Source organism: Corvus cornix, chromosome 11 (assembly GCF_000738735.6).
Source record: "Corvus cornix cornix isolate S_Up_H32 chromosome 11, ASM73873v5, whole genome shotgun sequence".
Lineage (NCBI taxonomy): Eukaryota > Metazoa > Chordata > Aves > Passeriformes > Corvidae > Corvus > Corvus cornix.
The window spans coordinates 11121174-11148986 of NC_046341.1; the positions used below are offsets into that span (position 1 = coordinate 11121174).

General features: G+C 38.5%; 1 protein-coding gene across 7 annotated transcripts in view; it reads right to left on the bottom strand.

The window, feature by feature from the left end:
• Nucleotides 1-3507: 3507 nt before the first annotated feature.
• Nucleotides 3508-27813, bottom strand: part of CHD9 (chromodomain helicase DNA binding protein 9) — an 87175-nt gene continuing 62869 nt past the window's right edge. For 3 of the 7 annotated variants that reach the window (XM_039558613.1, XM_010396587.4, XM_010396588.4), the window contains 22 exons: nt 27326-27493; nt 26570-26749; nt 25146-25256; nt 24263-24459; nt 23282-23481; nt 22662-22821; nt 21628-21717; nt 20724-20827; nt 20484-20601; nt 19756-19813; nt 19381-19423; nt 18997-19216; nt 18672-18874; nt 17534-18442; nt 15226-15389; nt 14013-14285; nt 13071-13239; nt 11996-12135; nt 11303-11524; nt 10372-10500; nt 8276-8380; nt 3508-6951 (listed from right to left, as the gene is read on the bottom strand). In XM_039558613.1, the coding sequence (XP_039414547.1) occupies nt 6088-6951; nt 8276-8380; nt 10372-10500; nt 11303-11524; nt 11996-12135; nt 13071-13239; nt 14013-14285; nt 15226-15389; nt 17534-18442; nt 18672-18874; nt 18997-19216; nt 19381-19423; nt 19756-19813; nt 20484-20601; nt 20724-20827; nt 21628-21717; nt 22662-22821; nt 23282-23481; nt 24263-24459; nt 25146-25256; nt 26570-26749; nt 27326-27493 (4827 nt within the window). In that variant the 3' untranslated portion in view covers nt 3508-6087. The remainder of the gene's footprint in view (nt 6952-8275; nt 8381-10371; nt 10501-11302; nt 11525-11995; nt 12136-13070; nt 13240-14012; nt 14286-15225; nt 15390-17533; nt 18443-18671; nt 18875-18996; nt 19217-19380; nt 19424-19755; nt 19814-20483; nt 20602-20723; nt 20828-21627; nt 21718-22661; nt 22822-23281; nt 23482-24262; nt 24460-25145; nt 25257-26569; nt 26750-27325; nt 27494-27813) is intronic. The other 4 variants (XM_039558617.1, XM_039558614.1, XM_039558616.1 and 1 more) reach the window with 4 other exon arrangements.

Sequence of the window (27813 nt, forward strand, 5' to 3'; positions counted from 1 at the left end):
TCCTCGCCCGCCATGCCGCGCCCCGCCGCTGGGGGGCAGCGCCGCGCTCCGCGCACCGCGCCTGCGCCACCGCCCCGCGCGTTCGAATCCAAACACCGCGGCCCGGGCCCCGCCCCCGCCGCGCGCCGCGCCCGCTCATTGGCTTGCGGCGCCACCGCCCGCCCCGCCCGCGCGCAGGCGCACGGCGCTCCGGGGCCCCGGCGCGCGCGCACGTCGCTGAGCGGGAGCGCGCCCGGCGCGCGAGCCCCTGGGCGGGGCGGGGCCGTGAGGGGAGCGCGGGGCTGTGAGGGGAGCCCGGAACGGGCAGAGAGCGGGCAGCGCCGCGGAAGGGCTGCGCACAAATACATACACAGCGTGCCGCGGAGCGGCTGTACATACACACATTCACACAGTGCGGGGTGTGGGCTGTACATACACATATAGACAAAGACTGTGGGAGGTAGGAAAGAGACAGAAATAGTTCCCCCTGGTCAAGTCCCAACCGAGCAGAGAGAAGGCTGCCAAAAATAAGATTTAAGGAGAGGTCAGTCCTAGAGCAGGTACATGTCCGTTATGTGATCAATAAAACAGGCTGGGCTTGATTAAAAGAGATTTATTGAACCTGTCAGCTTGATTTTGTATTACTGGTATTTTACAAACGCTGAAAGCTTCAGGGGGGAAAAAAGAAATGTCAAGAAAAGATGATTTTGCTGACCCGAGATATGATTCAAGACACAAATACACATTGTTACCCAGCATTGAGAACGGAAAGCCCGAGCTGGCACTGGAAGACGGTGATGGCAGCAGGAACTCCCCCATACCTGCAGCCCCCAGACTACCAGAACAACATACAACATTAAAGATCAGTGATTATGCTGTATTTCATGTCTTACATCTTTTTAACACAGAGGTGCTGTGAACTTTGCAGGGAGGCCAAGTTCCTGCTCACAGATATGCAGGGCATTGATGGGAAGCTCTCTGCCACCCAGAAGACTATATAAATGACGTAGGGCTTTTCTGTTTAGCTAAATTTATAGTATCTACTAAAGCACAAAGCAGCAATAACTTATTACAGTATTTAATTTCTACTGAGAAACATTCATCTACTCTTTAAAAATGCTTTATATAAAAAAAAAGAGGAACAAACACCCACAATATTGAAAGATAAACAAAGCTGAGGTTAAAGGGAAGGTTATTATGCTGTGATTACACCTGTGTACTTCTCTATGGTTTTATGCATCCAGACTTTGTAAATAAATGGTTTAACTTGACTGCTCTTGTGCAGAAAACTTTTTTTTAAAGTTTTCATTTAATGGTGTACTGAAAACTTAGACAAGTAACATTTTAGTGAAATCTTTTTTTAGCCCTGAGCACTCAGCTTCACTTGTTTTTCCACTTTACCTCTCCCCTCTTTCCCTCCCACTCCTCCCCCATTAAAAAGATGTAAGAATAATAAAGAGTTATCCTCATTTGGCATGTTAATTACTTGAATCCTTTCCACTACTGGACTCCATGTTAGATCTACCAGTATCACAAGTAATAGCCACAAACACCCTCTCAGCTCGAGTCCCTCACAGCTGCTCGGCTACCCCACAGTAACATACATTTTTTACTGTCCTGCAGTCTCAGAAATTTTCCCTGTGAACATGCTCTTGTCCCCTGCTTTGAGCAGCTGCACACAAGTCAAATGGTGTCAAGCAGAGGAGCTGACATGGCAGTTCCCAAATCAAACACTTTTATCCTCTGAGAACAGAAAACAGTGTGAGCACTACTGTTGGTTTTGGTGAGCACTAGGGAGTGAGAGAGATGATGATACTGTATTTGACATTAGGATCCCAAGAATTTCCCAAACCAGCCTCCCTTCTATTCATGAGACCTTACCTGGAACACTAATGAGATTTGTGCACTGTCAGGCCTTATTCAGACTGGAAGTACACAGGAGGCAGAGCAAACAAGTCCTCATTTTGCAGTGTAACTTCATGCAGGATCTTGGGCATTTTATTTTCCTTCCTTCATTGCATGGGAGAACCTAAAAGGAGGCAGCATTCAAGAAAAAAAAAATAAAAAACCTTGGAAAGCTATTATCTTTATTTCCTTTTCCTCTAAATGTAACAAAGAAATTATACTGTCTGTTTGTGTAACATTAGGGACGTTTAGATAAGCCAGGACAGTTATTTTGTAAACTCCTGTGGCTACACCAGTACAATTAGTCTCCTCTGCAGACACCATGAGCCCAAGGTCCCAACAACGTACAGATATAACATTGTAAATGTTGGTCAGCTATAGCAGTGTAAATCCCCATTGCACTGAAACAGCCTGCTCATGTGGAAGGTAATTATAGGTGTAATAGAACTAGATCAGAAACTGCTTATAAAACTAGATGTTATAGTTTGCGCATCACAAATAATTTATTGTAATACTATTGTGCATATCCCTTTATACTAACCCTGAACACCACGCACATTTCATCTCACTACAGCTTGAATTAGACCTTCTTCAAACCTTCATTTTAATGGGTGATCAGCACTGTCACCCTGAGCAATCCATGAAAAATTTATTACTTAGTAACATGGCATCAATCATTTTCTCAGAGACAAAATAAAACAAACAGGACAAGACTTTGCCCTCGACACCTTGTTAAGAGTCTTATCTAATCATCCTACCCCCACACAGTGTTTGGAAAAATTTCAAACGAGTGCAAGAAACTAACCACCAATATAGTGCCTAGATCACCTGTTCCTTGGGAATAGTTTCATTAAGAAATAGATCCTCGTATCTTAATTTATACACCAAGAAGACTGAATTCTAAAAATAAATTTAAAAAAATACTATTAGAGATTTTGCAGGATTTCCAAGGAAAAAAGAAAGAGAACTTGGGAACAGAGCTCATGTGTATGCGCAATTTTATCACCTGTGTACAGATCTGAGGAAGCAGCAGCTCAGAAAGGATGATCGGGATATGAAGACAAAATTCAGACTGAAAATAAGGATACCATTGAATCATTCAAATGTAATGCCAGGTTAAAACAAGGTGGCACCGGACAAGCAGGAAACAACTTGGGTTCAGGACAAATGTCTGTGCCCTGTGTGAAATACATGCAATAATAAGTGCTGTGTACACAATTAATTGCTTTAATAAAGATGTGGAAAGTAATGCAAGGTTTTAAAAAGAAAGGCTGAAAAGGTACTTACTTCACTGCCAACATGCTTATTTAAAATTAAGGTAACTTCCGGACCAGAACCTAGGCCATACACTCCTTTCTAACTGTAAGTATTGAAGGGTGGGAACGACAGCTGGTTTTGTTTGGAAGACAAGAGCACTAGAAGCAATTGATTCCCAGTAAAATCATACAAGAGTAAACCATGGTCTTTGGCAGTAGGTGTGAGTGTTACATCCTTGGCTTGTTTGCAGGGCTTTTTTTAAGGTCTTAAGAATAATTTCAGTTTTAAAACTTGACTTTTGCTGCTGGAAGATACATGTTTAATACTTACACAGCATTACTTTCACATACTGAGGCTGACATCACGGGTAGTCAAAGAATATGTTTAATAAAAAATAATTAAACTTCCATTTGCTCTATAGAACATCATAGAAAGTAATTCAATAAATTACAAATGACTTTTTAAGACGCTTGTTCAACTACAGAAAGCAAATTCAGACTACACAGAACACAACTGGCAAATATTGCAAATGTCCAAAAAAAACCTGGACTAAGACTTGGATCATGAAGCCTGAAACAAGGGATAGAAATACAAGGCAATAACAGCTAAGGTTTTTTTAGTAACTACCAACACACACTTTATCATCACCTTGGATATCCTTTTAATTTTAACTTCAGTATTAGTGTAATTCTACTGAGGTTTCCTTATAACCCTTAACTTTATACAACCATATTTGCATATAGTTTAGCTGATAGTGGGACACTTTTCCCCCTCTGGATCAAACTGATGAAAAATAACCCAAATATAATTATGTTCAAGTCTACACCAGCCTTCTTTACTTGCAACTGTAATTGCCTTATTACATAGAAAGAATCACTAGAACAGTAACCAAACTTACTTGACCATAATAGGAAAATACTTTATTTCATAAATCTGATATAAATTAGGTTTTAGCCACAAGATTTAGGACTTGTTTTGTGGGGAAAGGGTGGGAAGTGATGGTATTGTTGACATACTCCATCAGCAAACGAAGTTAATAACTGCTTGTAAAACTTTGGCTATTTCATAGATGCATCCTAGTTAAATAAAAGTGCTATATTACAAAGGGCAAAATATTAAATATGAAATACTTTTTCTTTTAATGATGAATTGCTACCCCCTTCTCTTGGCAGTTTTTGATTTTCACTATTGCTAAGACACTGCATGAAGGGCCAAAAATCAGAATACTATCTGGGAAAATACGTAACCAGCACAATCCAAATGGTATTTGTATAATTGTGTAATTACATCTAATACTGCTTCTAATCATGGGGCTAGTTATTTTGCACATAGAAACTTATATTTCATTGGTAAAGTTCTTGATAAAAAACAACACAGTTGTTTTACTGTACAAGCAAGCAACAGAACTATATCAAAATATACAGTTTTTGTTTTTTATTTTTAAATTTATCCCTTTGTAAAGCTTTTTCCATGACTTTCACTAGTACCTGTATCTATTTTCTCTTAACACTTGCCTATTCTTGGACCGCAAATGATGTAACCACAGTCAACTGAAGTCTCAGTCAGTTCAGAAGTTCTGTAAATGTGAATCTGGGCCTCGACTGTGTCAGAGTAATAGCAGCTTAAGAAGGAGGAATCATATCACACATCAAATCTTAGACAGATTTTATATAGTAAAGGGTTCTAAGGATTTGAACTTAAACAGATGCCTTATGCCCTGTTACTGTCGTTTTCTAGGAATAATTTGTCTTCCTTACTATTCAAAGTGCTTTTTCGTTAGTGGGTAACTCAGCATAATATATGAAGTGATATCCCAATAATGATTTTGGATAATATTTAATCAGATTTAAATCTGCAGAGAAGTTTAAACTCAAAAGGAGTTCAAAACTATCTGTACTTTATTTACCATTATTAACTGGGAACTCCAGGAGGTTTTATGACATAAAACACAAATAGAAATCTACACAAACAAAGCAAACAAACAATTTTTACATGAATTATGCAGTGTTGAAAGGTCTTTTCAGTGGCACTTTATGACAGTTTGCCTCTTCTGAGTCTTGGGGAAACTACTCCTCATTTTGGGACTTTTTATTCTGCAGAGGGAGCCCAAAACTTTGCAAGGTGTAAACTAAATAGATCTACATGGTGCCAAGTAGCATGAGGTAAGACAGTTTTTGCTTTAATTTCCCCTTACTGCTGTCGAAGACAACAGTTGCAGTTAAGAGGGAAAAAAAACCGCAACAGTCTTATCTCAAATAACTCAGATTTTAACATGCTATACAGGATGTCTTTAAAAAACAAAACAAAACCTGAAAACAAGTAATAGAAACCAATGTAAACTTCCTAAACTAACTCAGCTGAGGTAACAGGTAGCCAGTTTAATTGGCTGATTGGGAAAAATTTATCTTCTTTTAAACACACTTGTACCTGAATTGGAAACAGCAGTGCATCACAACACTAGAGCATTTTCATGTAATTAAAGCAATGGATGGTGATGTAGATTCTACAGCTTTCATGACATTCATTAGCTGCCCAAATTATTGCTGAGTTTTGATCTGTAAATTATAAGTGTCAAGGAGGCTGTAAAACTATATTCAAATTAAATCAATAATATGCATAAAGTATTCTGTGTTCACTGCAAATATATTAAATATACAGCTCTTACTTGAGCATTATTTTCATAAAATTAACCCCCCAACAAAATTATAATGCCTTTTGTTGTAATTTTACACCATTGTGTATTTGATAGTACATACAAGTTCAGAAACTTATGAACTTCAAGAAATATTACATGCAAAACGTCTCTGAAAGCAGTTTGCACTTCTAAACAAATACTGAAATGTTCGGTCAGTAAATCATTGACGCACTCAACACTGGGTTATTTACAATGAAATAATTAAAGAATAAATTCAAAATCAGTTTATAATTTAAGTGCAGAGTCTGGGGTCAGTCTTCATCGCTCGAATCCGAATCCTCAGATGAAGACGATGTACTGTCAGATCCAGATGAAGCATCTGCTTTCTCTGAACCCTCATCTGTGCTGTTTTCATTGTGAGAGCTTGGCTCTGTTCCCCCTTTGTCATCCTGATCTCTAACCCTAGAATTTTCCTCCTTTTCCTCTGTGGGCTTGGCTGAGCCTGTGTCATTACTTTCACTGTTCTGTACATCAAAAATATTAGACTGAGACAAAGGTGGGATATGAAGATTAAGGCCTGGAGTGAGAAGCATCCCTGGGTAAAGTATGTTGGACAAAAGTAAAGGGTTAAGAGAGAGAGGATTGGCAGCTGCAGCGGCAGAGGATGTTGAAGGAGAACTTGAAACAGAGTTTTCACCACCAGTATCCGTATTTTGGTCTTCTGTCCTTTCTTTCTTTGTATCTGTCTCCTTTGAATCGCTTCCCTTTTTCTCCTCCGAAATGGATTCTGTCGACTTTGCCAGAAGTCCTCCCATGCCCAGCAGGTTTGGTAATCCAGCCATCCCTGACAGCAGCATGGGGAACATGGCAGCCATGTTCTTGGCCTCTCCTCCAGCAGCTAAGCCAGCTGGCATTCCCATCAATCCTGCTGTCACCTGCAGCGACTGCAGGTTCTGCAGGTTTTGCTGTAAGGCCTGAAGACTGGGCAGATCCACTCCTGGCAGCAATCCATTGGCCAGCAGGGGGTTCACGGACACGCTGGCAGCAGAGGCGGCCGCTGCAGCTGCTGTTGCCTTGGCGATCTCGCTTTTGGGACGCCTCCCCCTCCGGCTCACTTCTTCCCGCACCACCGGGCCTGTGAGGATACGGTCAAACATTCCTTCTGGAAGGAAGCCCTGGGAGAGACACAGGGGCACTTTTAGTGTATTTTGAGAGCTTAAAGATAGCAAAAGAAAAGCAAATGGAGGACTCAAGTGTACAGAACAGTGTCAAAGGCTTGATCTCCAGACAAGTCTCTGGAATTTGGGATGATTTTGTGCTACCACATCCCAAATGTCTACAGGCCCATCTCCACTGTGAGGGCTACACACAGATCTCACACCCTCTGCTAACTCATCCTTACTGGTTTCCTGACACATCAAGCCAAACATAGCTAATTATAGGAGAAGCTCAATCTAAGTTCTAAACCAGCATTGCTTTGAAATATTATCACACAGCAATCACTTGACAGTTTAATTAGTTTTCAATTTAAAGTTAAATATGTGTGATTGCCCACAGACCAACAATCTCTGAGCCTTTTTTATTACTGCTAGTGTCTCTTTAATGTCCTCATATTTCATCTCATCCATAAACTGAAGAATAAACAATAAAGACTCAACTTGAATTTAAATTAAATTCAGAGTACTTCTATTTAGGATTTGTAGAGTATTACTTCACCACTCTCAGTCCTCCTACCTAACAAAGAAAGAGTTGCAATGAACACCAATATTCCCTTTGAAATGCATGGTCTTGAAATTTCCTTTTTAAAACAGCAATCATAAGATCAATTATTATGCAACTCCATAGTACAATTGCCTTTTTTCCCCCAGCAAATAACTCTAATTTATATTAGCTTAATACAACTACAGGAATTCAGAACAAGTTCTGTTCTTCCCTACTGCAGATAACTACTACTTTCTCAAAGTAATTCTGCTATTATTTATACCTATATTCAGAGATGTACACTATACAGCACAACTTTTTGAAGTTCAAAATATGTCGTTATCTTCAAGGCAAGACTAACTGATAGTATCCTCAGTATCCTAATTTCTCAAAGGTGCACACTGAAAGTAAAATATTTAAGATTAAGCATTTTTTTTCTTCCTAACTGGAACTTTAGAGAAAATATTCTTACTCATAAATAATTCCTTGGCTAATATCTTTCCTAAAAGCCACTAGGGCTACATTTAAGACATGAAAAGTCACAGTATTACAGCATCTTCAACAAAATCTCTAATTTGGGGTTGCCAGTCACTGTTCCACCTTTCTCCTACTCCAGCTGTGCCAGCAAAGCATTTACTGAACTAAGCTGGCAGAAAGCTGACATTGACTCATGTTCGCTGTTACTGTAATACCAGAAACGAAAATCACACCTCTTGGCATGCATTTTTTTTTTTTGTTTGCCTTGTTTTCTTTCATATACATTTCATGTCATGGTTATCTTATTCTGAAAATACTCACAGACTGTTTTACAACTTCTCCCCACTCAGGAGCCACTCCATACTCTGGATTTTCTTTCAAGAACCTGCACAAATCCTTCAGAGGGGGAGCAAATGCACCTCCAACCTGAGAAGCAGAAGATAAAAGTCAGCGAATATGTGACAACTGATAAGAAAAAAGGCAACATTAACACCTGACACTGTTTCATTTTTACCTTTTACATAATACAGCACAAATAAAGCCTCACTTCAAACTATCACTGAGCATGATCCAGCTTTTGACTGACTCCTGGTGGTAAATGTGTACATGATTTGTTTAAATCTACAAAATTCAAACTCATATATTAAACTCAGTTTGAGACTTCGATATTTGACATTCCCACTGATGTTTAATATTTAATGTTTATTTAGACATGCAATGAATGGAAGACCAACCACATGAACAGAGAACAACAGTGGTGCAGTTATTACCAAGAAGGTTGTAAGTACAATCCTGTTAGACTTTTCCTTTATTTAATATATCAATCCTATTCTATCATCTCAGTCAACTTCTAGAAATACTTCTTTTAAGAGGCTCTGCCATCATGAAATAAATTCTTGAGTTTTTTTCATGCAAAAAAGGCCAGGTTAAAATTGCTGAACAGCATATCCTAACAAAAGCACAGAAGCAGGAAAGCAAGCTTTTAAATTAATGGGAGGTATTATTCAGATCCAGAAAGAAAAAAGGAAAAATTCTCCAATTTCTGCTTAACTTTCTCTATAAACTGCAACTTAAACTCATATTTTCTAGGCTACTTTTGGTCCCTCAGCCTCTGCTACTCACAATGTTACAAAACTATAAAAGAAAATGAGACAAAACGAGTTTGGTGATGCAGAGAAGTTGAGGACAACTCATATATGGAAAAACAGAGATTAATAAAGTATCCAAGTGCCAACTATGGAGTGGAAGTTTGAGGGGAAAAAAGCTATCATGAAAACACAGGTTTTCACAGTAAACAGAGATCAGATCTCTCACTCCTTGATCCTCAACTTTGACAAGATCCCTCAGGGCAGAGCTTACTGAAGAGCAGCCACAGATCCCAGATTGCAGAGACTCACAAACCATTCTGGTTCCCCTTTAGAGCTGCTGTCTCAATACACTGAAGAGATTAAAGACTCAAATTCTGCCTCGCTCTCCTGTACAGATGGACAAAGCTCCTGACCTTAATATAGCAGCATACAAAAAAACCCCATCCTGCTTCCCTTGCAGCTGCTCTAACAAAAAGAAAAGCTGGCAGTGCAACAAGAGAAAGGGAAAACACTCCATACATGGACACAACAGCTCAAAGATTCCCACTGGACTGCTGCTCTGGTGCTATACTGACATTCAAAGACACCATCACACACATCTGGCCAGATCTGTTCAACAGACACCAGTAATGTTCTGCATCCTTTTCTTGAATATTGCCTTTAGCCTTCCCCAGAGCCTATTCAAATGCACTGCGCTGTTCCCAAACTGTGATCACCTGTACAAAAATTCAATTCAATGCCTGCTCTCACATCTTCCACTGCTGCGTTTTAACACGAGAATTCCCCTTCTCCTTTTGTTCTCCTGTTTCCCTAACATTGCACCTAAAAATGTGACTGACCGCCAATATCTACTGGTGATCCATAAAGGGCAAATGCCAGATATTACTGAAAAAAGCAAAAAAATCCAGTACACAGGATTCTTAATTCCAATGGACAAGCTTCTCTGCTGGATATACTACCAATATAATTTTAATTATGTCAAAAATAGTAATGAGAAGATTACAAAACATTTCAAACTCCTGATGAAGTTGCCACTTTGATCACATATTTTGAAAACGTATTTTAGTGGCCCTGCCTCTGAGTCAATGACAAACATTGCACCACCCTGAGTGTTCAGCTCTATCTGAACATAAACCATGTTTCTATCTTACATATTTTCCCAGTTGCAAAACATGTACCAAAAGATTGTAATTGACCTTTTTGCTCTGTGCCAAAACTTTAAACCAAAAACCTTTCATTTGTATACTGGGAACATTTTAGCAAGTGTAGTATATCAAGTTCTTCATCTGGAGTAATTTTTCATTTGGGGAGTACCAGTATAATGAATACCTTTCTCGCATTTCTTCTATTTATGAGCTGGACACGTTCTTCACCAGTTAAACTGTTAACATCCAGTTTATTGGGGTTTCGACAGCGGTGTCTTTTTTGTTTGGGCCTCCCATCATGCAGCTGCATCCTCTGTTATAAAGGAATTAAAAAGCCAATTATCTTTCTGATATAACTACTTAAAAACAGTAAGATCTCTGTGTCTCTTGAGTCAGGCATTCACTTGAAGTCAACTCCAACTTCAGAAATATTTTAATAACAATACCTTTTTACTAATCACAATCATTTACTAAGCAGTAAACAGCACTACATCATTTCCCTGATGCCTTTGCCCATTGCTTTGTTTCACTAATTTCCAGTTTTTAACAGTGCCTTAACTGTCCTGAACATTGCTGCTGTTTTGAATTGTAACATCTTCATGGAGAAGTAAGGTTGTTATTCCAGACGTCACACACAAGATTTTCTTACATTCTGCTCAATATTAACAAATCTCAAATTTGGAAGTAACATAATGAGAAGATCATACCCACACAAACATCACTACCATAGCACTGTAATGTAGGTATGAGATACATTCCATAGGAAAGTCTTTAATCCTCTTCCACATCACTAAATATGCTGTTACACATTTTCAGCTCCAATCATCAGTACCATGGTAATACGAGTTTTCTTATCCTAGATAATATTTTAAATCCTAAGTGGCACAATACAAAGATCAAATGTCTTGATTTAGTATTGGTTATCTTGGCAATTACACTTGTGAGACAAAAGGACGGCTGGCAGACCTCACGTTGTAAAAAGAAATGGGTATTTTCCTTTTCCTAAGTGGAACGGAACAAGGAAATAATTCCCTGTAACATAGAATACAAACCCAAATATATCATATGAGAAATATCTTACTATTTAGCTAGAGAGAGGTGAAAGAAATACTCACAGGAATACAAGCTCCTGAATCTTCAACATATCCAGGATGTTCTTTAAGCCACCTTTCTAAATCTTTTCTTTTGGGGGCATCATCACCTGCAAGCCTTGTTCCATCTTTTAGGTTAATAACAGGAACGGGACTCTCTGCATCAAGCATGCCTTGGGACTGCGTGTAAGTGAGTGCTGGGTTTATGCCTGCAGCAACCTGACAGGAGTTAATACCTGGATTAACCTGGAGAAATTAAAGACATCTGACTTTCTGCATTGAAAACAAACCATCACAATTATTTCATGTGTAAGTCAATGAAGGCCACAGTCCTGCAGATCACTAAGGGCACACTCAAGGACTTGGGCACTGCTCATGTCACAGAAATCCCTTCAAGTCACTGCCCAATCAGATCCCATAACAGATGTACAGGAAAGCACGTCAGGAAGTGTTGCTATGTCAAGCCACAAATTTCTAACAATACATTGTTAAAATTCATCAGAATTAAAGTTACATTTTAAAAACAATTATCAATATTCTATATATCTAATATTTAATGACACTTCATGAAGTTCTCATCCGTGTAATCATAAACTATCAGCAAAATAATCCCAAACCCAAAAGTTGAACAGGGACAGGGGCAGCTGGTTATGCTCAGTTAAGGCACTAATAATAATTTTGATCTTATTTTTTGGATACGAAATCAAGTTTACTTACATGGTTAGGCTGTTTATTTCTATTCATGAAGAGGACATCAACCCCCTCCACATTCTTCCTTCTTCCTCGTCTCTTTTTGACTACAGGCTGACTGTCAACTATGACTCCATTGGCACTGGCTGTTAAGTGACTGGAAGTACCTAAGAGTAATGCAATAAAACTTGAGTCAGATGCTTGTTTATAAAGAGAAACATGTCTGAATAAAAAAATAAAATAAAATTACTTGAAATAGTGTGAGTGCATACAATTTCTAGATGTAATAGCTAAGACAAACTGCCTTTTGTTTTTTGATTATTTAAAGCATCATAAATAACAGGCTCTGAAAGCCACTTTACTATGAAAATTTCATTACTGCCCTTCCACCCCCTCCAAATTAATCTGTTCAGGGATGATAGCTGTTGAAAACTGTTGACATCACATACACAGAGAGGCAGACATCCCCAAATAAGTGTTTAGCAAGACCTTAATGGTATGTTGCAAAATTTAAGCAGAAGCTGGACTAAATTGAGAACCCATTTCTAATAATGTCAAGTATTTTAATCCAAATGTTAACTCCTTACTCCGGGCTCATTTTTGTCAGAGTATACCTACTGTTATTTTGTTCTGAAACAAGCTGTAAGTTCTTGGCTATAAATCAAAAATTGATTCTAGATTATTGTCCTCCACTGTCTCTTTATAGGAGACACAAGAAAGATTATGAAGAGTGCAAATTGACAGAGGCATAAATCTGGAACTTGTCATTTAACTTACAAGTAGCCACATTAAGTTCTGAGTTAAACTGATTACTGTCAGTGCATGGTGATGCACTGTACTAAAATTTTCTTGGAGGGGGGATGTTTACAGTGTGTAATGGCATCATTCTAAAAAATGAACATTACAGTAATTGACACTGAGACAAAGTATCACGTGCTCCAAACTGGAGAGTGTCTCCACACTAGATAGAATTTCTCCAGATTGCAGTTTAGAACAGCAACATTGCAAACATCTCTCTCCACTGCTGATCCATGGACATCAACAGAAGAACACAGAAAATTTAATACTAGATTACCCTTCTGCTCTCTGATACTTTATGTACCTGATTTGGGAAGTGATTTTGGGAAGTTGACAAGGCTGGTTTCTGAAGCATTCTGGAGTTCACGTAGCCGAGCCAGATATTGCTGCTGACCCAATGCACCCTCCTCGCTTTCAAATGGCCTTTTCTGAGACAGTCCCTGCTTCTGAAAAGTCAATTTCAAACCACCTTCCTGTTAAATAAATGCCAGGGTTAGAAGAGCTTCTGCTGAAGCAGAAATAACTACTTCATAATCAGGGTTTTCACATACAGTTACTCCAAAAGAATTAAGAAAGAATGAAAACACTATGTTAGACCTTATACAACCTCGTTCTTCCATGTAAAACCAACATTTGAACAGAAATTTCATTTAAACTGAAAAATCCAGACACTGGTAAGCTGTTTACCTCCTGAATCCAGTCCTAGACCCAACTACAAGAGCAAATAGTCATATATTCTTATGTGCTACAAACAGATCTCAAACTACACATAAACAAAATATTTGAAGCTTCTAGCTTGTATTTAAACCAGGAAATTTTCCTGTAATCCTCTAAAAGACCATGAAATAATAAAGCGCTTGCTGGAATGTTTAAAAAAAGCTTAACAGCAGAAATGCCTTTTTATACTAACCATTTCATTTGTTAGAAACAGCATAAAACAAGCTGTCTGAGGAAGCATCAGGATGGCAAAAATTCAGTTCAGAGAGAAAAATAATGATTCTTTCCAGTGGCTTAAGCAAATTAAAAAAAAAAAGAAAAAGAAAAAGAAAAAAAGGACACAAAAAAACCCCCTCCCCAAAAAACCAAACCCAAACCCCAAACACTCAGTGCCCAGAAGCAGCAGACCCAAATACCCACAAACAAGTGTGTGAAGGAAGTGAGAGTGAGAGCAGGCAGCCACTTGCAGGTAAAGCATGCCGCACACCGCAATCGCAACCAGGTCCTAGGGCAATAAAAATAAACATACGTCATTGATTTTCACTGTAAACTCCTTTTCTCGTACATGCTTCTTCACCTTTGACAGCTGGGGTGATTGGTCATATTCTTCTTTTACAGCTGCAAGAGGGGGTGTGGGTGCACTGGGCTCACTGTACTCTGCAGCTGCCCCTGAGCTATCCAGCAGTTTGGTGGTGTAGAACGATGCCACTGTAGTGCTGTCGTAGCTCCTTCGGGCTGAAGGCCATTTACCTTTCAACACTGTCTGACAAATACTGTCAAGTCGGTTAATCATAACTCGATCCTAAAACACAGAGAAAATCATTTTGTAAGACCAATGCTTACCAACACTGTTACATTGATGTATTAGCTCTTAATTCTACAGAGAAGAGAAATGACGTTATTTCTGGACTTGAAGATTTTCAAGTTCCTGGATTTGTACTGATTTCCTGTAAGTCTGTGAAAGCTACCTCTGTACTTAACTTCACTGTGTACCTGTAAACAAATGTGCAATCTCTCTCATGTGTACAGGGTCGCGCAAATGCTTGAAATATACTGTCTCCCTGATTTTTAAAGGAAAGATATGGTAACTACCAAAGTAGTATTTGTATGTGTGGCTTTGACTCACTGCTAGCAGGATCTGAACCTGTGAGCCACCACCATAACATACAGCAAGTAGCATTTATAAAAGTAAATCTACAGTCTTTTTATTCATGTCTCCTTTTAGCTTCCAAAACCACATTATTCCTCATTCCCCTTCTTTAGACACCAAACACAGGTAACACTTCACACACCTCCATAATACACAGTTCTCAAGCCCCAATAAACTCAGCTGGATACATTAGGACTCCAGAAACTACTGGATTTTCTGATTATTTCACAGTTATTTGTCAAATAAAACTTGTGACTGCTAAAATTACAAGTTCTGTAAGCAAACACTTATTTCTGAATTCAAGACTCTCCTCTATATTTGATATAAGTCAACTTTTTACACTTTGTAATTTTTCACGAAGTGCCATGGACCTGTGACATAAAAGTTATGCTCCCCTTCAAAATTTATGAAAAGTACTATGTGGATTTAATGCATGTTTCAGAAGCCAACATAACTACAACTAAAGGTCCCAAAATTCAAATCCTACAGCTATTTCCCCTGCTTCATGGTTTTAATATATTTAACAGAATACTGATGTCAGAGCCCATCTTCAACTACTACTTTGGTTTTCAAAGTTGCATTATAAACTTGCCTTTGGCCAGTAGGACGCAGCCAACATGTATCCACCTTGTAGGAGATAACCGGAATTTGGTGTCCCATTGTTCATCTGGAAACTGTCTTGTGTCTCATCTTGTGTGGTGCTCAGAGAGGCCACACTCTCTTCATCATAGGCTTTTATATGTGGAGTTCCTTCTGCTAAATAAAACCATCAAAATCATTATGTTGTAAGGGAGTTAAACACTCATTGTAAGAGGTTCAGGAGAACAAAATACACACAACAATGTTCAGAGAAAGTCCAAATACAAAGTTAAACTGAAGAACTAATCTCTTAGGTTTTTCAGGCCGATCCTTTCCTAGGAATATAAATTCCACACATATTCCTGTTAGTATTTTGAAGCTTAAGATGTTGAACATTTAGCTATTTGGAAACAGACATGCTTCAGAGTAATCTAACAGACAGTCTTCACTTAATGTATTTCTTTTGCAAGCCTACATTCACTAAAGTATAGAACTAAACTGAAATCAAAGGTATCTATCACCAGCACATGGCAAATCTATCGGGATAGTACTTTGAAGGACAGCCCATTTCATTTACTGCATGTTCCATGTCTTGAACATGTGTGCCTGCATAATTCAATTGTTCAATTTTTAATCACTGAGGATTTTTTCCTATTATCTTTCCAGTGTGATCTCTGACTTTCTTATATTTCTCTCATCATTAGTATTTCACTTTTGCCTCCATCCAGACAACAACAGAAGTTTCACTATGACATGGGGAAATAGTCTGAAACAACAACAAAGAAGTATTGCCTGAAAAGGTAACTACTACATCAGCACAAGGAGTAAGAGGGTCAGCTCTACAGAAATCAAATTTGTCTTTAACAATGGCTCTGTACTGAGTCATCTGATAGAATCCAGCACTCCCTTCAGAGATGTTCCAAATGTGGAAAGTAAATGGTCATTGCCATGGTACAACCAGTGAAATAAAACCTGGGCTTAAAATTAAAATACAAATGAAGTTAAGTGAACTTTCCAGCATTTACCAATCTCTTCAACACCGACAGCAAAATTGCCAAAAAAACCCCAAAACAAAAAGGCCAACTGACTTATGGGATTCTGCAGTCCAAGGAAGGCAGGATTACTTGCCTAAACAGACTGGGCTGGCACAGAACAAACCTAGTATCTGGACATGTAGTACACTTATGGTATCCACAATTTCTATCTGAATATTTAATGTTATATAAGCATTCCTTTGCTCTCATTGTTTTACTGTTCGCATACAACTGTCTCCTCTGAAAATGTCCTTTTCCTGCTACACACAGCAGCATATTAGTAATTTTCTTTAAGTGGCATTTTACCTGCCCAGCAATCATTTCCCCAGTAAATTAACCCCATGGTTTCCATTTGTCATTTCCATGGACAAGAAGATCCATCTGATTAACACAAAGCCTTTTTCCCTAAGGTATTGGAAAGAAAAGTCTTCTTTACTTATACTTTAATCCCACTGGCTACCTTCATTTTCTTCCCTTCTCTATTACCATTTGTATCACACATTAGAGAAATCTTTCCACATTCTGAATTTCAGTGGGGGATGTAGAGGACACTTCACAGCAGCAAAGAAAGGAGTGTATTAAATAATGAATGGTTATTAAAAACTTTAAATCACTTTATCAGAGGCTTTTGCTTCTAGTTCGAAGCTTTCACTGTGTCTCTGTGTTACGTGGTCTTATGTGCTGCAGTCATCTCAGTCTTGCCTAAGCAGGTTTTTTTTAAAGTTAATTTTTTGAAAAGTGTTTAAGTGCTTGAAAATTTTCAGTGCAAGAACATTGTTTGGGCACCTCCAGTTCACAAGAGAAAGCAGCTGACATGACTTGAGTTTGGACAGAAGGAAGCTTGCAGGTTTCATGAAAGAACAATGAGGAAGCTACAAAGACGTGAGCAAGAGTGAAAAAAACAAACAGGGAAACCTAAAGAGTCTGTTTAGAACAAGAAAGAAACCACAGTAGGGAATACACACACACATAATATATTTCCAGAAAACACTGTCCATTCCACTCTCCCACACACAAAGCACATGCACGGCAACCTTGCTTAGGGAGCCAGTCCAAACATCCTAAGTACCTAACCCAAGGCACTGATATGAAGCAAACAAAAAGCAGTATTCCTGAAATTCTTCCAACTCATTTGGAAGAATCAAGCAAATATGTTTATTTACGCTTACTTAATGTTTAATAAAGTTTACTTCTGTGGGATTTAATAGCCTTTTTTAGACATTTTTCCATTAAGAATAAACTTGCTCAGTTAAGAATTATACTGCAGAAGTAAGACTACACACATACCACGTTTTTGTGCCTCCTCTTCATCACTATCACTCTCTTCAGACGATGATGATGACGACGACGATGATGATGAGGACGATGAGGAGGAGGATGAAGATGCTGAAGAACAAGATGAAGATGATGAAGAGCTAGAACCAGATCGAGAGTGCGAACAAGATGAGGAAGACGAAGAGGATGAAGATGATGACCTGGAAGAACAGGATGATCTATCTGAGTCAGAGTCTGAGTCAGAGCTAGAGTCAGACCCCCTTTTGCTGACTCTCTGTTTTTTGGAAGCTGGGTTTGGAGTTAGAGGCTCTGTCCTTGCTGCCACCATGCGCCTGTCTGTCTCAGCCTTCATGCTAGGTCTGTGGTCTGTAATTTGTATCGGGGTGCCATTTTTGGGACTCAGAGGTTCAGATTTCAGTATTGTCTGTGTCTCCTCTGTAGACATAGATTCATCTTCAGAAGACTGAGGGTCCTCTTTCAGATTTTCATTTTTAGCTTTTGCGTCCTCGAAAGCATTCACTTTAGCATCTGACAGTCTTGACTGAGGTGTAAGAGGAGAAGCAGATAATGCCATCTGGTACTGGTGCAAGAGTGGAGTAGAAGTCCTCGAGAGAGCCACTTTGTTTTGATTATAGTTCCTCTGGGCAGACATAAACGAGAGTTCAGGATCACGAAGAATATGATAATCTGTCCTGCTAACTCCATGTTTAGCAGCTCCAATAAGTAAATCCCGGTCATGAGTCCCACATTCCCACCAGACAGGTAGGTCTGGGTTTGGCTGGCACAGCTTTAGTCGCTCAAACAACTGTGGGTGTCTGAGAGCCTGTTCTCGCACTTTCCGCAGGAGCTCGATGCGGTACAAAGTCCGGGAAGCACGTTCCTCTGTGATGGGCTGGATAAAAATGTTTGGGTCCACAAGTTCTGTACAAGAACAAAACAAATGAGAATCTGCCAAAAACACCAAATCAGTACTTTAAGTAGACGACTGTGATCAGTTTATCTGTCTCACCACTATAAGCTTTCAATTTTACTCTCAACAATTTCCTTAATTCCTCCTCCCCTATTTTTATTTTCCAACACATGAAAGAAAAACCTTTTCAAGGTAAGCACTGACAACACAAATTTGCAAAGTAAAAACATGCACACCCACCTTCTTTTGAGGGGAGACGACAGACCCTCCTGCACATTGACATAAATGCATACAGGTACTTCTCCAAGCTCTCATCAGTTTTCTTGTGCAGCCGAGCCATTGCTCGAAACTTGGTCCAGTCAAATCGTCCCCTTTCAGGGTCAAACACCACTCCAAATGTGGACACGACTCTGTAAAAGTCAGCTTCTTCTCTTCTTGTCCATCTTGACCAGCAAGAAAAAGATGTGAAATTCTGTCATTTTCTTCACTGTTTCACACATTATTACGTCTTTACCATTTTTACCTAAGGGCAGATTGAAAAAGCATATTTGCATGCTGCACATACCTTTGCTGTCTTTCAATCTTAGCAGCCATCTTTGGATTTAGTGCAGCTTCTTCATATGGAGGCTGCATCATACTGGTTTGTACTGGGAATGTTGGCTGGATCTGCTGGGCCTGCCTGTTTTTACTTGTTCGTTGATAAGCTGTTATCAGGCGGCGCAGACGCGTTGTTAAGGCAGACTGAGTGGGCCAATAGATTTTGTCGCCTTCCATCATTTGTCCATCTACGTGAAGACCAAGTCATGAGAAAAAAAAAGAAGTTGATCATTGCTAGGTGTCTATGGCTCTACACTAGGCAATCTAACTACATTTTAGTTAAGAATCACAAGAATTAAACAATTCAAAACACAAAGGCAACTGGCTCAGATTTGAAGTTTTATGGATTTACCTCCATCTGCTATTACTAGATCACCTGGGGATGAAACATCATCCTGTAAAAAAAACAAAAGCGAAGCACAATTTAAAATACAGCCCTCTCCAGAGATTTAGGTTAAACTTACCTCTTACAACAATTTATGAATATGACAAAGAACAAGAGTAACAAATAGTTCGGATAAATGGCTAACAAGGCATACAACAGAACTATGCAACAATTCCCTACCATTCCCACCCACCCAGACAACTTCAGAAACACATGGAGTAAGCTTTATCAACTTAGAGAAATACAGAAAAAGACACAGTAATTTACTCAACAAAAAGGTGGAAGTATTACCAAGTGTCTAAGTGAATGAGTGTTAAAAGGAGCTATTGGTGCCTACTATACCTCTATGTCATCTTTAAACATTGCTGGTGCTGGTTTATATTCTGGATCTTCTACATCCCTGTTAAAATTTCAACACAAAAGAAGCCATCTTAGTAATATTTTACACTACTAATTGAAAAGTTCTTACACTCTTTCCAATTAAGAAAAACTGATTTAAATTTAGTAAGATACTGTATTTAACTTTCATTTTAAATGAAGAAAATATTTCATGGCAGCTTTGGCTTGAATCCTGCTTGCCCTACTTCGCTTTCTCATTCAAAAGTATTCTTTATGACCACAACTAAAAACTTCACTGATGAGGCAATGAATAAAAGCAGTTTTCTCTTTCAACAGTTATCAGCAATTCTCAGATTGATCTACTGGGGTCACTGGTCAGCTACACAAGACTAAGACACCAAAAGCTGACCTGAAATCAAGTTAAACAGCTCCATAGCACTCCACCTCTGAAGGCTTCTGCACTTCAGTGTCTAAGTAGTATTAATAAATTAACACGAGGTAGAATCCTTGTTAATAACAAGTTGCTGCATTTTCCCCCTAACTTTGAAATCCCAAACTTCAATGGTTCCGTTATACCATTCCTCTTTTCCACTCTATGGCAGTAAAATCAAAGTAGTATTCCTCACAACAATGACATCAAACTCATGTAAAACCAGTTAGGAAGAGGATAAGGTACAGCATGTAAATTCAAATTTGCTTGCTTTGAGGCCCCAAAACATTCCCTTCCATACCCATCCATATAATCATTTGCTCTCTGTTCAGCAGCAACTGCTTTCTCATCTGGTTTTCCAACCCTTTCCAAGAAGCAAAGAGCTGGGTCTGCTCTGATAGTGTTGTATTTTTCATAACCTATAAAGGAAAAAACAGTGGCAAAAACTCAACGTCCAGGGTAAACTATATTAAAAAAAAGTGTAGGGTGTTTTTATATTGGGGGCTGGGGAAGCACATACACAGTCACCCTCATTACTCACCATGTTTAAAAACTCCAATTAGAAGAGATTTATCTGCATCTGCATCCCACCACTCAGCAGGAACTTCAGAGTGATCTGGCTCAGGAACCCAAACATCAATTTCACTGAAGAGAATCACCAAGAGCATACCAACATCAATAGAATTCCGAGGAAGAAGTAAATTTTTATATTCTCTTAGTACATTTCTACTTTATGTAGGACTTCAAACTTCTCTCTTCAAGCACACAAATACAGTAAATCCCTAAAACCAGCAATACAAAATGCCCAGACAGCTTGGTATTTTGTATTTGAGAAACCAGTAACAGGGAAAGAATACAAAAGCAAAACCAGTATACAGCATTCTTCCTCTCTGTGAACTTCACCAACTCCCAGCAATCTGTGCTTACACAACTTTGCAAACCAAGGATTATCTGTGCTAGTGTTTAACAGCATGAGAGGGACTGTTCTTTCACTAATGTTTGTGAATCAACCTACAGCTTTCTATCTGCCACAAGCTCCTGTAGCAGTGAGTTCAAGAATTTCCAAACAGGAATATTTGCATTTAAAAAAAAAAAAATTAAATAAAAAATAAAGACATTAACAGAATACACAGAACATAATCAAAAGCATGGGAAACCCTGCCAATTAGCATGTCAAGTACATAATTCTATCTTTCACTCACTTTTTCAGTCTATTTGGCTCATGTTATTTTAGTTGATATAGCTAGACTCATAAAGGAATCAGGACTTCCTCATGTCAAGTTGATGAAGTGTTTAGTAAACAAAGAGAAAACAGAAATACATTCCTCACAGCCTAAGGATAAATACATTTAGTTTTAACATTTCTTATTTAGGTCTAGGCAGATTTTTGAATTTTCATCTGACATTTGAAATAAACAAGCAAAAATACTCTCTCTATAGTTCACCTGGCATCAATTCCATCAAAGACCTTTTGGAATTCATTACCAATGACTTCTTGTTTTAAGTAATACAGCATTCTTACTCGAAGTAAGACCCTAAACAAAGAAGAAGAGAAATACAAATATTAGAACTCTAAGAGCTTTCAATAGTTGTGGATGGTTTTGTTCTGTCTTTTGTAATATCACACAGATTTCAAGTAATTTTCCTAAAACATACTTCCTTCAGCTCTAAAGGGGGGAACATCCGACTCAGGTGACCTAAGAGCTTTTATTGCTATCACATTTACAAATTGTTTCACTGCAAAACTTCTTTCAAATCCTGAAGACCAGGGTCAGCAGAACACTCTTCACTTGCTTCATAAAATACTGCTAAGAACAAACTGCTATTTCGCTTTTCCTGCTTAGAACATGCCCTTAGAGAGGGCTGAGTGGGCTGACAATGAACATCCTCCCCTTAGCCTTTCCATTCCTTGTCACTCATAAATTTGGTGCATGACCCCCGTGACTTCTCCATGCATCAATTCTTGACTACAGCTGTATGAATTGTCCAAGCAGAATATGACAAATTTTGCTACAGAAATATCATTCATCTAAACCAAGCTCAGTCACTGCCATGAATGACTAAGCTTTCACAAGCTGGTAGCTCAGAGTCTCTGAAGCCTAGAAAACATGCCAGGGTAACAGCATGGACAATTCAGGGGCAACAACTTCAGTGCTTTCAGTCTCTTTGATAAGCACTCCCACTCTTTAGTCCCTTGGCTGCTGCAAGGCATCCCAAACATGTTAGCAGGAGATCTCTTCACAGACAAAACCAATTTCTTTAAAAATTTAACAGAATTATTTTACATGTGAAATCATCCGTTCACCTCCAAATACACTATGACCTGTTTATTCTAATCAAACCAACACCACTAAAACTTATTTCCTCCTACTGCCACAACTGTTCTAGTGTTTTCTAAGACAATGAGAAATTAGAAGAAAAAACAAACTTAAAAAAAAACAAAACATCGAAAGACATTCACACTTCAGCTACTGCTTACTTGTTGCAATGGTGTTTTATGTGCTTTTTGTATCCTTCATCTTGCAAAAGATGTTCTGGATTGTATTTTCGAAGCCATTCTGCTTTGTGTATATCAAAAGTGCTAGCCTGGGTCTTCACTTTTTTTCCTTTTCTTCCTCTTGGCACAGGGGCTGATAAGCCTACATAATACAAAATATTAAAGGTATAGATATAAACGCCCATGATTCTTACAGTTCCTATATCCTATGCAGGTATTGTGATCTACAGGGCAGGAACAACACTAACATCAGGCTCTGGACATGAATCTTTTTTTATCTCAGAGCATCTCTGGAGTACACATAGCCAGTAAGGACAAAACAGGAGAGGGGGCAAAAGAGGAGTGTGCTGTCTGTCACCTACTGTGAAACAGAATAGCTTCTTACGAACTGAAATGAAAGCTCACACCAAGCACCATTTGGGTAAGCCATCAAATCCAAGGCAAAGCAGAAATGACACTTGAATCGGTTGAATTGTGTGTTTGAAATAAATCCCATTTATTTCAAGTAGGTGTGTTCAGAGAGGGTTTTTAGCTGTTTTTATCCCAGTACCACAGGCACACATATGAAGCTGTTTAACTGCACAAACACATTAAGTCCTTACCAAGGTGGTTCTGTAACTCTCGTGTTTGCCCATCCTCTGTTGGGGTGATGAGATCCCATATAAAACTCTTTATTTTCTCATCCCCTCTGTAGTGAACAAGACAATAGGCTAATAGGGCTCGGCAAATTATCTCCACATCCTGTTCATTCAGCTGCCTCTTGAAGCGACCATGGGACAGAATTTCTCTCCATCGACCCCACCTGGCCCAAAGTGAAACACAAATCAGCACCTGGAAGTGGAGCACTGGGGGAGCCTACAGACTCCTCTCACAAAAGGGAATTGATCTCTAAAATACTTAGCTTTCAACTTTTTTCTTTCAGCTTAAGTTACTGAGTGGAAATAAGAAAGTAACATTTGCAACATAACTCCATCTGATTAAAACAGAGTTTTAAACAAAAAGTGCCTCTTTACAAAAAATATGGATGATTGTTGTAGACTTCAAAGACACAAAACTGATGCAAACTCATTCTGACAAGAATGCTGTTATTTTTCTTGTAAGATGGGTGAGAGAAGACCTAAGATTTGATTTCCAAATCAACTTATCTGATTTCAGTATGCTTAAAATAACTGGTTAGATTCTCAGTTCCTATTTGTGCCTCCCAGAAGTGCAAGATGTTCTACAATTATGAAAATCAAGTTACCTACCAAGGCTTTATTTCAGACATTTTTTAAGGAGTCTCGAGTCTGCCTGCAGCACTTACTGTAATGATTTTTAGAGAGACTCCTGTAGTACCCATGTTAAATGCTATAATCTCATTTGAAGAAAGATTCTCACCCTTCTCTCTTAATGTTTCTTTAATTGCAAATTGTCAGGAAGCTTTATACAGGGTGCAAGACAAATTCCTGTTCTAAATACATTCTCTGCACACACACCAGGTTACTGCCAATACAGAGTTAAGTTATTGCACAAATACAATTTAGTACATGGAAAAAACGTATTTTTAAAACGCTTCATAGAATGAAGAAGGATGTACACAATACCCATAGACCAGCAAGTTCTTCTCCACCCGGAAGCACTCTGTCCTTCCATAGCCATTGGAACGGTCACACGGCCTGCGGAGCTTTGGTTTTTCATCACCCTCACTCTCCACCTCAGACAGCTCTGCCAGCTCATCTTTTGTAGCACTGAAGGGCCGTGTTTGTTTCCTGATTCTTGGGGTATCAATAACCAGGCTGTTCTGCAAAATTGCAAACAAACCTCATAAGAAACAGTTGTCGAGTTTTTCCGAAGTGCTGGGCTTCAGCTCAGAAACAATTCCTATACCTTGTCATTCACAGCTATTTTGTAAAGACATCACAGTGAACACCCATGGAGCAAGTAAAACATTTTGTGGTATTTAAGGCAACAAAAAATAAGTTTCATATGCTAATGCCAGTACATCAGTTATAAACAACACAGAGTATCTCATCTGAGCTGAATACTTACACAGCCTACTCTGCAGGCTTTGTGAGAAACAAGGGGCACTGTAACCTTTTTGAATCAAATGCATGGGGAACGTCTTCAAGCATAGCATTTCACAGATTGCAGTATTATACAATTTATACAGGTTTTAGTCACTTATTTTGCAGATTCCAGTCCAGGATTTACAGACAGAGAAACAGGGCAATCAGAAGAAATTCCATACTTTCAATCATTTTCAGGTCTTTGACAAAAGTCAAAGATGCCCAAACTTTTTTCAGGACAGCAGGGAAATAGGAAATACTACAGCTATCAGCAGGCTGACTGCTCATGCACAAATCAGCCAGCAAAAAAGTCTGATTTGTTGAAATATTTATCAAAAAGCACCAGAAATCCCATACCTGCAATTTCAGAATTCAACAGCAAGCATGGACTTGAAAAAAACCACATTAAAAAAGTACTTACTCTACCACTGATAGCATCAATATCTATTTCTGCTTTTTTGGCCCATTTCTGCCAGAAGTTGGGATCATCTAGTGAAATATCAGTCCTGTTTCCAGATGCAACAAAACTAGCCTGTAATAAATAAAACTAAAGTTTACCAACATCATACATCAAAAGTTTGTAGTTTGCCTCAGTGCTGTGAAGATTGCACGACCTTATTTCATCAAAAATCTCCCAAGCAGCTGTTAAAACTTTAGAAGTTACTTACACTGCAAAGCAACTCAAAAGCTCTCCTCCCCCTTAATTTTTAAAAATCAGATCCATAATATATCAGAAAAATCTAATGAACTTTTATGCACCATCAGGAGAGAAGAACATTAAGCAGCAAGATTCTTCTGCTTCTAAGTCTGAATCTAAATTACTCGAATGGAAGAAAAAAGAATCTTTTGAAGAGGCTTATCAGCATTTGGGGATTTCATCTCATGCAGAAGTACTCGCTTGAGGGAAATTTCAAAGGGGCGTTTAAGCTGCCAACAATCAAAGCCTGAGTACATGGAATAGGCTTAATTTCAGAAGGCATTTAAAAAACCCTGATACACTGCATTTGGGAAAAGAGTAAATATATATAAAAATTTCTAACTGTTTTGATAAAAAGACAGTGATGATGATCTTTAGAAACCTAATTCTTATTTAAGCCATAATCAGCAAGATATAAGAAAACCTAAATAGACATGTAAATAAATAATATTTTTAAATATTGCTATTTAAGAATATAAATATACATTTGCTGTATTTCAAGTCTTCCTTTTTCTTTGCCTTTTTAATTATTTTGGAATTCTCACAATTGCATTCATGAAGTGCCCACACCCCAAGCTCAGTTTTACTGCTTGTATTTTACACTCTCAGCCCCCTTCCCATGTACAAAAAGTATCTCCACTCACTGCTATTTTAGGAGGTTTCTTATTTTGCTTTTCCAATTCTGACCAAAAAAGATTAAGGTTCAAAACATATCCTTTGTTTACGCATTTTTAGAATAAGCCTGACAATTTTTAACCTTAATAACTATTGTCATATATATTTTCCCCTGCTCTTACTGTATCTAAATACAAATAGATCTATAAACAAATTTGTTTTAATATTCTTGGTTAATGCAGCTTGTTATATTTCACACAACCCCCAGCCTTTTCCAAAGCAGTACAGATCCATTCCTCATCTTTATTCAAGCATGCTCCTTGCACCTGGCATTTACAAAATCTGTCTGTGCCAATTGGATTTTTTATGTGCACGTTAACATAAACATACAGATGCAAGAACCCAAAATATGTACCTAACATACACACCCATTAAACACAAGTAAACTTAATTTAAAAATAAAGCCTAAACTCTTCAACATCCAGCCACATTTACAGCTCTGTACTGTCACAGAACATCCTGCTGTTCTGCACCTTGGCAAATGTGGAGCCTCTTCCCTCGGATTCAATTGTGATCGTTTTAGTCCGACGCTGCAGAATCTGGTCAATGTCTTCCTCACAGAACTTGGAGCCTTCATCCTCTTCATCCATAATGGCACCATAGGCACCTCTTCGAAGCAAGTCTTCTATTTCTTTTTTGGAGAGTTGTTGGATCTGAGCAAATAAAATTGGGTTTAGACAGTTAAGAAAAAAAATCCTGGAAGTCTTTTCCCTTCCTCTTTCACATCTTTCCACAACCCAGCTGTGCCTTATGATTTATAAGCCTAACTCTGGAGTATTAAAAGCTAAGAGAAAAGTCTAGCTAACAGCTGAAATAATAAATTAGGTGGTTACAGTACACATTTTTAGAAGTGTGTCTCTCTTTTCCTTTGGCTATTCTCAAAACCATGATGTGCATGTTTAAAAGAATTACCTGTTCATACTTACATTAAAGCAACACACTATATTAATATGAGAAGATACAAGGAAACAAAGAGAAACCTTTTTCCTTGTTTTAAACTTTGCCATTATCTACCTTGAACTTTATGAGGCAAGAAACGGTGAAAGATTTATCAGAATAACTGACTATATTTAAAATTGTATCAACTATATTGCTAGTCCACATCAGAAAACAGAACAGAGATGCAAATGAGAGAAAAAGGGAAAAGTGGCAGCTTCTGTGATTTAAAGTAATTCCCACATGATTACAAAAGCAAAAGGAAGGTTATTTCAGGAAATAAATCTACATACACCACCAACACTGTTTTCTCTTCCACTCATACTCTGCAAGACAGCCTTATCCAGTCCCAGCTTCAGACTTGCTCTGTCAAACATCTCTCTCTCATAGGAATTACGTGTAATCAGCCTGTAGACCTTCACTGCTTTGTTCTGACCAATCCTGTGGCATCGGGCTTGAGCCTTTGGAAGGATGGGAAAAGGGCAGTTAGAAATTAGACTTACCTAGGAACGAGATACTGATTTTTAAAAACCTGTTTCTGTTGTAGCCCAAGCCAAAAACAAGAGCATGAACTCAAAAGGAGTCAATACACATTTAAGCAAACAGAAGCTATCAGACATTTTACACATTATGAACAGTTTTCTGAACAGCGTAGCAAGTAAAATGCAGATGAATGACCTGTGCTGAATGCTCCTGACTGGTACTTCCCTTGCAGTAACACCAGGTAAAAAGACCTGCTAGCTCCTAAGTTATCTGATCTCCAGATATGAACAATAAAGGA